The sequence below is a fragment of the Myxine glutinosa genome, chromosome 4 (genome assembly GCF_964187855.1).
Source record: "Myxine glutinosa chromosome 4, kmMyxGlut1.1, whole genome shotgun sequence".
Classification (NCBI taxonomy): domain Eukaryota; kingdom Metazoa; phylum Chordata; class Myxini; order Myxiniformes; family Myxinidae; genus Myxine; species Myxine glutinosa.
The window spans coordinates 17,990,827-18,005,887 of NC_136264.1; the positions used below are offsets into that span (position 1 = coordinate 17,990,827).

The following is a 15,061-nucleotide window of genomic DNA, read 5'->3' on the forward strand; positions in this document are numbered from 1 at the left end:
GTAATCTACATCTGTCCATGTGACGTACAAAAAATGAGGACGAACTCTCACACAAAATGAAAGGTCAACTCTCCCGAGGTCACCGACTGTTTTTGAGGTCAAGTCCGTTTTTCTTTAATTTTTCCGTCCGCATGTAAACGCACCTTTACCTGTCTTAGAACCTGTAAAAAATTAAAAGGTTTAGCCGAAACACTTTTGCCCTGTAGGGAAAGTTTACACCTTTTTCTCTGTCGGGATAGTTTACAACAACGTTTTTGAGTGACGCGTCACCAGGGCGGCGTAGGTCGCTCCCTATTGGATGAAAGTTTTCCGAGGGACCGCCCACAAAATGTGTCATGATTAGTGTGCGTGCCGGGCTCGCTCTGCCTCTGCGATCTGAACGTTGGTGTGCGAGGTTTATATGTGAACCTGTAACAGGGTTAAACAACGGACTGTTTATGTCATTATTTTACACCTTTTATGCCACACCTCCATCATTCCAGGTGAGGTTATAAACCATGTGTACACGTTTTTACGCGTTATCTGTGCTCGTTATGTTTACCTATCTTGACATTTCCAATTCATTTAATACTCCTTTGGTCGATGCAGGTAGGTGCAGGTACATCAGGTAAGTGCACTTACCTTTTGAGCTATCGTGTTCAAGTTGGATTCCCGATCCGAGTATAAATCGTTGGATTGGTGTTTCGCTTTCAGAGCGTTCAGTTGGAATGTTAAGCCGGTTGTTCCATCCGCAAGCATTATAGTATTTGTAGGTACAAACAAACACCTGGGGTGTGTTCATCACGAATCGCCTTCCGATCGCGTTCCAAGCAGCCATTCCTTAAATGAATCGTTTCGTTGGAGTGCTTGCTTAAGCCGCTTCGCGAGCGATAGCAAGCTGCTTGGTGGTATGGAACACACCCCGCTGAACCACCATGTTTTAACAAAGAGTGGGCGAGGTACCGTGAACGCCCTGGTCAAATTCCAAATTCCTGGACGAGCTTGGCCTGGAGGGGAGAATGGCACCATGAATATGATGCAATGGGTGTATGTCCATGTAAACACCAGCATGGTGCCCACGTTTACTGAGTATTAGCCCATGTAAATGCAGCATGATGCCCATGTTTACTGAGTGTAAGCCCATGTAAATGCAGCATGATGACCAAGTTTACTGAGTGTTAGCCCACGTAAACACCAGCACGGTGCCGATGTTTACTGAGTGTTAGCCCACGTAAACACCAGCATGGTGCCGATGTTTACTGAGTGTTAGCCCATGTAAACACCAGCATGGTGCCCATGTTTACAGTGTTAGCCCATGTAAATGCAGGATGGTGCCCACGTTTACTGAATGTTAGTCCATGTAAATGCAGCATGGTGCCCACGTTTACTGAGTGCATGTCCATGTAAATGCCAGCATGGTGCCCACGTTTACTGAGTGTTAGCCCATGTAAACACCAGCATTGTGCCCACGTTTACTGAGTGTTGGCCCATGTAAATGCAGCAGAGTGCCCACATTTACTGTGTTAGCCCATGTAAACACCAGCATGGTTCCCACGTTTACTGAGTGTTAGCCCATGTAAACACCAGCATGGTGCCCACGTTTACTGAGTGTTAGCCCATGTAAATGCAGCATGGTGCCCATGTTTACTGAGTGTTAGCCCATGTAAACACCAGCATGATGCCCACGTTTACTGAGTGTTAGCCCATGTAAACACCAGCATGGTGCCCACGTTTACTGAGTGTTAGCCCATGAATACACCAGCATGATGCCCACGTTTACTGAGTGTTAGTCCGTGTAAATGCAGCATGGTGCCCACGTTTACTGAGTATGTTCATGTAAATGCAACATGGTGCCCACGTTTACTGAGTATGTCCATGTAAATGCAGCATGGTGCCCATGTTTACTGAGTGTTCGTCCATGTAAATGCAGTATGGTGCCCATGTTTACTGAGTGTTAGCCCATGTAAATGCAGCATGGTGCCCACGTTTACTGAGTGTTAGCCCATGTAAACACCAGCATGGTGCCCACGTTTACTGAGTGTTAGCCCATGTAAACACCAGCATGGTGCCCACGTTTACTGAGTGTTAGTCCATTTAAATGCATCATGGTGCCCACGTTTACTGAGTGTTAGCCCATGTAAATACAGCATGGTGCTCACGTTTACTGAGTTTTAGCCCATGTAAATGCAGTATGGTGCCCACATTTACTGAGTGTTAGCCCATGTAAATGCAGCATGGTGCCCACATTTACTGAGTGTTAGCCCATGTAAATGCAGCATGGTGCCCACATTTACTGAGTGTTAGCCCATGTAAATGCAGCATTGTGCCCACATTTACTGAGTGTTAGCCCATGTAAATGCAGCATTGTGCCCACGTTTACTGAGTGTTAGCCCATGTAAATGCAGCATGGTGCCCACGTTTACTGAGTGTTAGCCCATGTAAACACCAGCATTGTGCCCACGTTTACTGAGTGTTGGCCCATGTAAATGCAGCAGAGTGCCCACATTTACTGTGTTAGCCCATGTAAACACCAGCATGGTTCCCACGTTTACTGAGTGTTAGCCCATGTAAACACCAGCATGGTGCCCACGTTTACTGAGTGTTAGCCCATGTAAATGCAGCATGGTGCCCATGTTTACTGAGTGTTAGCCCATGTAAACACCAGCATGATGCCCACGTTTACTGAGTGTTAGCCCATGTAAACACCAGCATGGTGCCCACGTTTACTGAGTGTTAGCCCATGAATACACCAGCATGGTGCCCACGTTTACTGATTATGTTCATGTAAATGCAACATGGTGCCCACGTTTTTTTTTTTTTTTTTTTTTTTTTTTTTTTTTTTGTATACAAGATCGAGGCTCGTGAAAGAGCGAACATTAATCACACAGAAAGACAAACAGACACATAAAACAAATAACATCGGGAGCGGTAGACAAGATGGGGAGAGAGGGGGAAGGACACAAACACAACATTTGAGAGCAGGGACCGAGAGACATGGAGACATCGAGAGATCTGTGGGAGGGAGAGGGCTTTGGGGGGGAGGCATGTGAAGGGGGGGAGGCATGTGAAGGGGGGGGAGGCATGTGAAGGGGGGGGGGGGTGGGAGAGGTATAAACATATGGACACTGCCAGGATTTCCAGGAAATAAGTTGGAATTTCAAACAAGGTGGATCTGGGGTGAATTAGTGGGGGTAGAAAAGATCAAGGTTATGGATGGGGGAAGATAAGAGATGGTGGTGAACAGCTGTTTTAAAGACCTGGAGGGAGGAGAGGGATTGAAGGGAGTGTGGGAGTTTGTTCCACAGGCGGGAGAAAAGAGGAATGAAAGAGTGAAGGTGAGCAGAGAGCCGAGATTTCGGCAGTTTAACCATCAGAGGGTTGCTGGCAGATCTTGTGCGACCTGTAGGAATATTTGGGGGACAGAGCACAGAGAGAGCTGGGGGAGCAAGGCCGGAGAGGAGTCGGTAGAAGACAGAAAGACCACCTACCTGCCTGCGGTGAGTGAGTGAAAGGCCCTCAGAGATAGCTTCATCGCGGGAGATTCCAATGATTTTGAAAGCTTTGGATTCAACAGCGTGAAGCCGAGCCAGGTGTGAGGCAGGAGCACCAGCCCATAGGGGAGAACAGTATTCCATTGAGCTGCGGATGAAAGCCTTGTAAGTGGTGAGGAGCTCAGGTGTGCCGAGGAAGGACTTCGCACGACGGAGGATGCCCAGTCGGCGACTGGCTTTGGAGGCCAGCTTGGAAATGTGGTTTTCCCAAGAAAGATCATGGCAGATAGTGAGACCCAAAAGCTTGAGTGACAGAACTTCTTGGAGAGGATTGTTGAGAAAGTAGATGGGAGGGTTGTCCAGTCGATCTTTTCGGAGAGACATAGTAAGAGAGTGAGATTTGGCAGGATTGAAAGACATGTTCCACTTGTTTGACCAGTCTGTGATTTTGTCCAGGTCTTCAGAGAGTGAGGAGGCTGCAGACTGCCGATCTGAGGGAAGAGGAATGGAGCGGCAGAGAGTGGAGTCATCAGCAAAGAGATAGAGAGGATTTTCCAGAGAGTCAGAGAGATCATTGATAAAGACCAGAAAAAGCACAGGGCCCAGCACACTTCCTTGGGGAACTCCAGCCTGAACAGGAAGGGGAGATGAGAGAAATCCATTCAGGGCCACACGTTGACTACGACCAGAGAGGAAGTCCGCAAGCCATGCATGGAGATTTCCATGGATACCATAGGAGGAGAGTTTGGTGAGCAGAGCTGGGTGCCAGACCGTATCAAAGGCCCTTGATATGTCAAGGGAGACAGCTCTGATTTCCTGTTTGGCATTGAGGACCTCCATCCATTGTTGAGACAGCAGAAGCAGCATGTCCACAGTAGAGTGACCTGGTCTGAAACCAAATTGATGATCAGAGATCAAGCCATTGGAGAAGAGGAAAGATTTCATATCCGAAGCAATGATGGATTCCATGACTTTGCTGATAATTGGGAGCAGGCTGATTGGTCTGTAGTTGCAAGGATCTGTTTTTGCACCTTTTTTGTGTAAAGCGGTAATGTTAGCTGATTTCCAGGATGCTGGCAGATGACCTTGAGCAAAAGATAGGGTGAAAAGAACAGAGAGAGGGTGAGATAGAGCGGCAGAGCAGGATTTTAAGACCCGTGGGCTGATGCCGTCTGGTCCAGTTGCAGAATCAGAGTCGAGGTTTGACAAAAACTCCTCCACCTTGTCAGGAGAGAAGGACACAGAGTCCAGGAGCAATTGGGTTCGACTGGGAAAGGTGGGAACAGAGAGAGATGGGTTTGGGACTAAGGATTTCGAGGCGAACACAGAGTTGAGGCATTCGGCTTTGTCACGTGCGATGTCAACTGTGTGGCCATTTGAGGTAAGGGAGGGGATGGAGGGGGAACAAACACCAGAAACGGATTTGACCAGACGCCACCAGGATTTGGAGGAAGGAGACAGGTTTGAGAGTTCATTCTTGAGTGAGGAGAGATAGTGCTTCCTGGCACTCCTGAGGGTAGACACACACTTGTTCCGAGCTTGGTGGAAGGAACTGAGATTTCCTTCAGTTGGATTAGCCTTCCAAGAGGCAAAGGCAAGTTGTTTCAGGGCAACTGCCTCACCACAAGATTCAGTGTACCATGGACGGGAGGAAGGGTAAGACAATTGAAGGCGAGATGGGATAAATCTGTGCATGAGAGAGATCAGTTTGCTTTGGAAGAATTCCCAGGAAGAATTGATGTCAGAGGCAGTGGAGATGGGAGACCAATCCAGACGATTGATGGCTGCTTGAAGACCGTCCCAGTCGGCCTGAGTGAAATGCCAGACTCGTCGACGCTGAGGAGGCTCTCTGAGAATGGCCAGAGAGATGTCCACTTTGACAAGCACATGATCAGAAGAACCGATTGGAGCAGAAGAAGAGCAGCAGACATTAGCAGGGAAGTTTGTCATAACCAAGTCTAGAAGAGAAGATACTCCATTGGCTGAGATCCGGGTCGGGAAATTGACAGATTGTGTCAATCCCAGTGAGTCACAGAAGTCCTTTGCTGAGGTGCCATGACTAGTGAGAGAGGAACCCACACCCAACCAGGTGGCATGATGACAGTTGAAGTCACCACATATGAGGAAGAGAGAGTTGGGATGAGTGGATAGAAGTTGGTCCATGTTGTCAGACATTGAAATGTAGATGGAGTCATCACTGTTTGGGGAAACGGGAACGTTTACTGAGTATGTCCATGTAAATGCAGCATGGTGCCCATGTTTACTGAGTGTTCGTCCATGTAAATGCAGTATGGTGCCCATGTTTACTGAGTGTTAGCCCATGTAAATGCAGCATGGTGCCCACGTTTACTGAGTGTTAGCCCATGTAAACACCAGCATGGTGCCCACGTTTACTGAGTGTTAGCCCATGTAAACACCAGCATGGTGCCCACGTTTACTGAGTGTTAGTCCATTTAAATGCATCATGGTGCCCACGTTTACTGAGTGTTAGCCCATGTAAATACAGCATGGTGCTCACGTTTACTGAGTTTTAGCCCATGTAAATGCAGTATGGTGCCCACATTTACTGAGTGTTAGCCCATGTAAATGCAGCATGGTGCCCACATTTACTGAGTGTTAGCCCATGTAAATGCAGCATGGTGCCCACATTTACTGAGTGTTAGCCCATGTAAATGCAGCATTGTGCCCACATTTACTGAGTGTTAGCCCATGTAAATGCAGCATTGTGCCCACGTTTACTGAGTGTTAGCCCATGTAAATGCAGCATGGTGCCCACGTTTACTGAGTGTTATAGTGTTGTATAGTGTTGAAAGTTCCCAAGAGTGCAGTGAGCTCCATCATTAGAACATGGAAAGAATATGGAACAAAGACGCTTCCTAGACCTGGGACATCTGACCAAACTGAGCAACTGGATAAGAAAGACCTTTGTCAGGGAGGTGACCAATAACCCAATAACCACTGTGACAGAACTACAGAGTTGTTTGGCTGAAATGGGAGAACCTCCCGGAAGGACAACAGTCTCTGCAGCACTTCACAGATCTAGGCTTTATGGGAGAGTGGTCAGACGGAAGCCACTCCTGAGAAAAAGGCACATGACAGCACACCTGGAGTTTGCAATGAGGCACGTGAAATACTCTGAGAGCATGAGGCAAAATATTCTGTGGTCTGATGAGACCAAAATTGAACTCTTTGACTTGATGCAAAGTGCTACATCTGGCAGAAACCAAGCACAACTCATCGCACATCTAAAACCATCCCAACCATGAGCATGGTGGTGGCAGCATCATGCTATGGGGATGCTTTTCAGCCGCAGTGACTGGGAGATTTGTATGGCTCGAGGGAACAATGGAATGGAGCCAAATACAGGTACATCCTTGAGTCGAAGCTGCTCCAGAGTGCAAAATACCTTAGACTGCGGCGAATATTCATGTTCAAACAAGATAATTACCCCAAGCATACAGCCAAAGCAACACTGGAATAGCTTCAGAACATGAACATGAACATGAAAGTCCTTGAGTGGCCCAGCCAAAGCCTAGACATGAATCCCATTGAGAATCTGTGGAAAGACTCGAAGATTGTTGTTCACTGACGCTCCCCATCCAAGTTGACAGAGCTTGAGCAAATCTGCAAGGAAGAATGGGAGAAACTCTGTACTAATCAGCAAAACTGATGCAGACATACCCAAGAAGATTCGAAGCTGTAATCGCTGCCAAGGGAGTTTCTACGAAGTATTGATGCTGACCTTATGGGCTATTTTTTGTAGATCAGTGACAAATAAATCTCAATATAATCTATTTTAAATTCAGGCTGTAACACAACAAAATGTGAAAAAGTCAAGGGGTGTGAATACTTTTATGTTTGTGGGGGTAGATGATGAAATATCATAGTACAGGTAGGATCGTATAGGTGTAGCATGGACAGTGGACACATAGGAGACATGTCGATGTATTAAGTAGGGAAACTGGAGTTTAAGATTGTTTACTTTATGTGTCTACACATGGGGGGGTGGAGCTATGTTAACTAGTGCTACGGATTCGTCACTTCCGTTGTGATGGTTTGCATCCCCTGTAAATATTTCCGATTCCATGTATTATTATTGTTGTCATTTAAAGGGAATAGATATTTCTAGTTTCAAAAGTTAAAAGTTAATGTTAAAAGAAACAGGAAACCGGAAGGGGAACCGGACAACAAACCGGAAGAAGATGAGGAGAAAAGAGGCGGAGCGAAGTAAAGTCGGACAAGAAGCTGGTTGCTTTGCGGTCTGGATCGAACGTTGTCGAGCAAGAGTCACGAGTGAACTTTGGGTTTCCTGGGAAAAGGGCTTCCTGCGATTTAGTTGTTATCGCTGTGACTGATCAACCTGCGTGTCAGGTATGGCGTTGGATTCCGAGGAATCATCGTCGGGTCGTTGCGTCTCGAGAACGAGCCGTCGGCCATTTTGACTCGCGCGCTTTGCTCATCGCGAAAGGTCTTTGCTTCGCGTCAGCTGTTTTCACCATTCAGACGTCTATCTGGCATGTGTGTGTGCAACGCGGATTTTGAAGGCAAACCTGAGGTTCGCCGATTTGGAGCTGTAAAACATCCATACCAGAGGGTGTGATTTCCCAGTCGCCTTGAGTGCGCTTTTTCGCAGCTTTGGGCTGCGTGACTCTTTGTGCTGCTTTGGCCGCGTACGCCTTTGTGCAGTTTTGGCGACGTGACTGGGCCCGTTATCTGAACGGGATTCTGGTTTTGATTCGACATTGCTCTGACGATCGCTGGAGGGGATCAACTTCGAGCTTGAAGACGGGAATATAGAGACATTGGGGAATGTTCTTTTTTCACTCACTTGGAGCACAGTGAGTTACCTTATACTAGCTGATGGTACCATCATAAGATATACTTTGATTGTACTTTTGATTGCTATTATTGTTGTATTGTTATTCTTGTGTGATTTTTAATACAATATTTGTTTGTTGGTAACAATTGGTGTGGTTTCACCATTGATTTTTGACACAGGATAACACACTTTTCTGCCGTGACTCCTCTCGGGGCTCGGAGGTACACCCGTGACCAGGGGGTCGGGGAGGAGCACGTAACACTAGGTAGGGATTAAAGTTAGTTTTTCCCCAATTTGTGATTGCCTCCTGTGTCTGTCCCCTATGTTTTTTACAATTACTAGGACGTGCCCGTACGTGGGTGCCCGTTCCTTGCCAAAAAAAAAAAAAAAAATGTCTTCGCCCATGGGCCCATGGGCGTGCCCGTAAGTGCGTGATATGACCGTACAATGAATGTATCGTCCCGACGCCGCAGCTCGGATGGCGCTGCAGTTAATCGGGCCTGTATCGGCAGAGTTATTATAAACGTGTACTACAATCGATCGTACCTTACAACAATCAACACAGATTGCAACGTCAAATAAATGAATACGCTCTCAAATGTGCCGTCCGAGGCAGCGTCTGCTCGCCACGTTCAGCATCAGTACGTCGTCACTATGACTATCCGTAAGTCCGGAAGTGACGTCCTCATTTGACTGTCCGGAAGGTCGCATATCGCAGTTACGATGAATCGCAAATTAGTTTTAATTAGTTTTAAAACATAGTTTAACGCCAACATAGCGCCAACATAGTTTGCCAACGTGAAATAAATGAATACGCTCTCAAATGTGCCGTCCGAGGCAGAGTCTGTTCGCCACGTTCGGCACACGTGATAGCTCGCTGCTCTCTGATTGGTTGAATCGTTTTTTGGCCATAGCTCGGTAACTACTTCTCCGATTAATATGAAACCTTGAAAAGGCACATCCTCAGGTCCCCAGCAATATATCTGGCAAGTTTCAATTAGATCGGACCCGTGGTTGTCGAGAAACAGCGGTCACAGACAAACACACACACACACACACACACACACACACACACACACACACACACACACACACACACACACACACACACACACACACACACACACACACACACAGACACACAGAGATTACTGGAATTATAGATAGATAACAAGGCCGGCAGTAAAAACCCTGTTACAACAACAACTACAACAACAATCATCTCCTGCAAGCAGGCAGAGCCGATCGGCAACTAAACTCCGCCTACAGAGGATCGTAACCGACAGGCCACATTCCGAAGTTCGTCATTGGTCAAGCAAGACGATGGGGGCGATTCGACGGAGCTCGGCGATTGGACAGAGTGACATCAGAGGTAGAAGGTTCGAGCTTGTAGCAGAAAGAAGAAGAATCGCTGACTCTCTCTCGGTCTGGGCTTTGTTCTTGGGCGGTTGCTCTTGCCTCGGGTGCGCTTGTGAAGAGAGCTTTTCGGAGCTTTTGTGGAGCTATTGCAACATTGGAGGAGGAGGTGTTGGTGGTGGTTTGTGGGCTCTTGGCGCTTCGGACGGAGTGGGGACTGAAGGAGGACTGGCCGCACGAATGAACTCACATACGTGATGCGGTGCTGTGGGGAGTGACTCCATGCCATTGTTGGCGCATTTCCCTTGTGAGTGGCTTTGGGCCACCGTTTACTGCCGACTTCATTCAACGATCTCGTTGGTCGAGAGCTGAGTGCCGGCCATTTAAAAAGGGAACATTTCTTTTATTTAATCTTTCCCCTTGTCTGTTTTCGTGTCTGAATGGAGATGTCTCACCGTCGGGAATTATATTTACCTCACCGTTCATTTTTATTCGCCTTGCATTTATTTTTATTAAACCTTTATTGTGTTGCATTTTATTTGTTGTGTGTTTGTGGGTTTGAGAATAAACCCATGTGCTTCCGTTAAGGTAAGCACTTTGGTTCCCTCACCGCGCGCGACGGATCAACCGCCAGTTTTGGCTACGCACCTCAGAATAAAGGACCGTTATGGCTAATCGTCAGCCAGCGGTGTTAACCGCCGGCGCTGACAGGACAATACTTTCTGAAGACACTGGAACTCGAGTGCACCTTCATGTAATATTTGGCTGGTGAAACAGAATCAACTGAAGTTGGGACATTGATTGTTTTGTAACACATTTCCACACAATGAAAGATTTATTATTTTCAATTCCTTAAGGCAGTGAAAATGATTTAAATAATATTTACCGGGGTGTCGTAGGATATATTGATGGGATGGGCTATATTGTATCGTAGGATACATTGTATATTATATCGTATCGTCGTAGGATATATTGATGGGATGGGATAAATTGTATCATAGGATATATTGTATATTGTATGGTATCGTCGTAGGATATATTGATGGGATGGAATATATTGTATTATAGGATATTATATTGTATATTATATAGTATCGTCGTAGGATATATTGATGGGATGGGATATATTGTATCATATTGTCCATCCCTCTCCTCCATGGCTGCGGAAACCCTCATCCACGCCTTCATCACCTCCCGTCTGGACTACTGCAATAGCCTCCTCTATGGTTCGCCCTCAACAATCACCAATAAACTCCAATACATTCAGAACTCCGCTGCCCGTCTACTCACCCATTCCCGGACCCGTGACCACATCACCCCCGTCCTTTACAAGCTTCACTGGCTCCCCATCTTCCCCAGAGAATCCAGTACAAAATCCTCCTCTTGACCTACAAAGCCCTCCATAACCTGGCCCCATCCTACCTGGCTGACCTCCTCTCCAGACACACTCCCAACCGCAACCTCCGCTCTGCTGGTACCAACCTCCTGACCCCTCCCCCCATCCGGACCAAATTCAGATCCTGGGGGGACAGGGCCTTCTCCATCGCTGCTCCCACCCTCTGGAACTCACTACCTCACACCATCAGAGACTCCTCCTCACTCACCACATTCAAAACATCACTCAAGACCCACCTGTTCAACACTGCATTCAACATTTAACCGACAGCATTTAACCCCTGACTATCTCTTCTCCTTCTCCCTCCTTTTTGCTTTGAATATTTCCCTATTGATTCTTGTTTTTTTGCAATTGTTTTTATGTTTTGCTATGCATTATGTTTTGCACTCTGTCAAAGCGTCTTTGGGCTCCCTGAAAAGCGCTATATAAAATAAATGCATTATTATTATTATTATTATAGGATATATTTATGGAATGGGATAAATTGTATCATCGGATATATTGCATATTATATTGTATTGTCGTAGGATATATTGATAGGATGGGATATATTGTATATTGCATCGTATTGTATCATCATAGGTGGGATGTATTGTATGGTCAGATATATTGTATATTGTATCGTATTGTATCATCATAGGATAGGATGTATTGTATCATCATAGGATGGGATGTATTGTATGGTCGGATATATTGTATATTGTATCGTATTGTATCATCATAGGATTGGATGTATTGTATGGTCGGATATATTGTATATTGTATTGTATCGTCGTAGGATATATTAATGGGATGGGATATATTGTATATTGTATTATATCGTATTGTATCATCATGGGATGGGATATATTGAATGGTCCGATATATTGCATATTGTATTGTATCGTAGTGGGATATATTGATGGGATGGGATATATTGTATTGTATTGTATCGTATTGTATCATCATAGGATGGGATATATTGTGTCGTCGGTATATTGTATATTGTATTGTATCGTATTGTATCATCATCGGATGGGATATATTGTATTGTATCGTATTGTATCATCAAAGATGGGATATATTGTGTCGTCGGATATATTGTATATTGTATTGTATCTTATCGTAGTAGGATATATTGATGGGATGGGATATATTGGTTATCTGCTTTGTTGTATCTTGACATGGCTAGTTAAGCTATTACATTGCTGTTGGCACATTCTCGGATAACAAGCGATATAATCTTAATGTTGATGACGTTACACCGAGTTTGTGATGTAATGAGGGTCTTGGCGACCTGGTCATGTGCAATGATTCGTTTTAACAGGATGAGGTTTACCTTTGGCTTTTGAAGGAGTTCAACATGTTGGGCCTGCCGTACGATGTTGTTGTTGTTTGTTTTTTGTTTGTTTTTCAACAGTTTTTATTTTATTTCTGGTGTCCATTGACACGAGATCACACCATTTGTTTGTGAGGGAATTGTTTGCTTTACCTGGATTGCTGACCCCTACTTGTCAGTCAAAACCGATCGTCATGCAACTTCACCAAGTGGTGGAGGTCGTCACAATTGAGAAGCCTATTGATTTTGAGGTCAAAGGTCATCTGGAGGTCAAATTTCTGAAATCGCCATTTTTCATCCAATTGACTTGAAAATTGAACATCATTTGCATATCGAGTGAATAAATTGGAAAACCAACTATTTATGAGGTTAAAAGGTCAAAGATCAACTCTAGGTAAAAGTTCTAAAATAAATTTTCATTTGAAAAATCATAAATTTGCATCTGATCGACATAAAAATTAAACGGCATTTGCATAGTGCCTCACTGAATTGGGAAACCAACTATTTTTGAGGTCAAAAGATCAAAGATCAACTCAAGGTGAAACTTCCTAAATCATCAATTTTCATCTGAAAAATCGTCTGCATGACGTCTTCTTGTTTGTTTGTCTGTTTGTCAATTGCCTACATGCCACAATTTTCAACCAATCGTCATAAAACGTTACCAAGTTGTAGAGGTAGTCACAACTGAGAAGCCTATTTATTTTTAGGTCAAAGGTCATCTTGAGGTCACATTTCCAAAATCATCATTTTTCATCTAATTGACTTGAAAATGTAACGGCATTTGCATTGCATCACTGAATCGGGAAACCAACTATTTTTGAGGTCAAAAGGTCAAAGGTCAACCTTCCAAAATCATTTTTCATCTGAAAAATCGTCACTTTTCTTCCTGTTGATCCGAGCTTTGATCAAGATTGTCAATTTTAATCTTGATGAAATGGACAATTTGCTGTATCAATGGAATTTTTTTTCGTGGGGGGGGGGGGGGGGGGGCGGATTTTGCAAGTATCGTGCTCCGCATGACGTCTTCTTGTTTATTTATTTATTTTCTAATATTTTGCTCAACTGGCCTGCCTCTTTAGGTCTTTGACTTTCACATGTCCCACACTGAGAGGTTGATCATTACTCCAGTCAGGGAGTAATGCATTCGATCGTGTCCGTATGTGTGTTCGTGTGTTTGTGAACAAGATATCTCGAAAAGTTCTGAACGGATTTGGATGAAAGTGGGTGGGATGATTGCCCTTGGGATAAGGATGAATTGATTAGTTTTTGGTGAAGCTCAGGATATTATTCCGGATCCAGGAATTTTTTGAAGGATTTTTTACCATTGGAAGATGGGGCCCCAAATTGACCCACGGCGGGACTTATGCTCTCTACTGAGTGGCGTTCTAGTTTTAGCCATGTTTTAAAGTACCATAGTTTAAAGTACCAACGGCAACGGAAATTTCTCTGCAACTCCTTCCAGCTGGCTTTTGCAACAAATACCTTGTCCTCTTGACCTATATTGAGTTGCGGAAAGCCTCCAAGCTTGTGACATGCAAAACACCAATGTTGATTGCAATATTCCAAACTGCTCCCACATTTGCATTTTATCCCTTTGGAGAAGTGGGTAAGGAGAGACTTGATCTAGTGCTTGTGGACCACAAATTGGGCAAATCTTATTTTGCAAGTATTTTTGCAATGCGTCCTAACCACCAAAGTGGGTGTGTTTTCTCTCTCTCTCTCTCTCTCTCTCTCTCTCTCTCTCTCTCTCTCTCTCATTCTCTCATTCTCTCATTCTCTCATTCTCTCATTCTCTCATTCTCTCATTCTCTCTCTCATTCTCTCTCTCTCATTCTCTCTCTCTCATTCTCTCTCTCTCATTCTCTCTCTCTCATTCTCTCTCTCTCATTCTCTCTCTCTCATTCTCTCTCTCTCATTCTCTCTCTCTCATTCTCTCTCTCTCATTCTCTCTCTCTCATTCTCTCTCTCTCATTCTCTCTCTCTCATTCTCTCTCTCTCATTCTCTCTCTCTCATTCTCTCTCTCTCATTCTCTCTCTCTCATTCTCTCTCTCTCATTCTCTCTCTCTCATTCTCTCTCTCTCATTCTCTCTCTCATATCTCCTCCCCTCCTCTCTTAGAGGAAATTGTGTTCTTGAGTATGCATGTGTCCGGTTCTGAGACCTACTGATAAGACGCATGTGGTTCAGAGGAAATTGTCAGTTTTTTGCACAGCTATCTATACTGGCTGTCTGTAAAAGATTGAGTTATTAATTGATGTTCGAGTTTTTAGTTGGTGATTATATCAGAAATGTGAAGTTGGACCTAATGGCAAACCATGGGATTACAACAAATTGCTGCACCACAGCACAAGGACAGGAGATTGTTTGAGAAGTGTGAACATTCTTCCCTCAAGGTCTTCAAGACAACTATTCACCACCATATCAGATCATCCCCCACCCAAAACCATGATCTTTTCTACCCCTGTTAACTCTACCCCTTTACCCCAAGCCCACATCCTTCCAAATTTCTAGTTTTTCCCTTCTGAGAGTTTGCTTCTGTGTCCCTTTTGTCCAGCCCATGCTTCCTCCCCACCCACATGTCTCCCCACACCCCTTATTTGTCCAAGTCTCCATCTACTTTGTCCTTCAGCCTTGTTGTTGGCATTTCCACCTTCTCTTTCTGCTGTTTATTTTGTTCGGTTTTTTTCCTACTCTGTTCAGTG

General features: G+C 44.9%; 1 protein-coding gene across 1 annotated transcript in view; it reads left to right on the forward strand.

Annotated features, from left to right (window-relative positions):
* Positions 1-325: 325 nt before the first annotated feature.
* The window catches only part of MET (MET proto-oncogene, receptor tyrosine kinase), a 125,865-nt gene continuing 111,129 nt past the window's right edge, over positions 326-15,061 (forward strand). Inside the window, exon 1 of the mRNA XM_068111965.2 lies at positions 326-482. Within this exon, the coding sequence (XP_067968066.2) occupies positions 336-482 (147 nt within the window). The 5' untranslated portion in view covers positions 326-335. The remainder of the gene's footprint in view (positions 483-15,061) is intronic.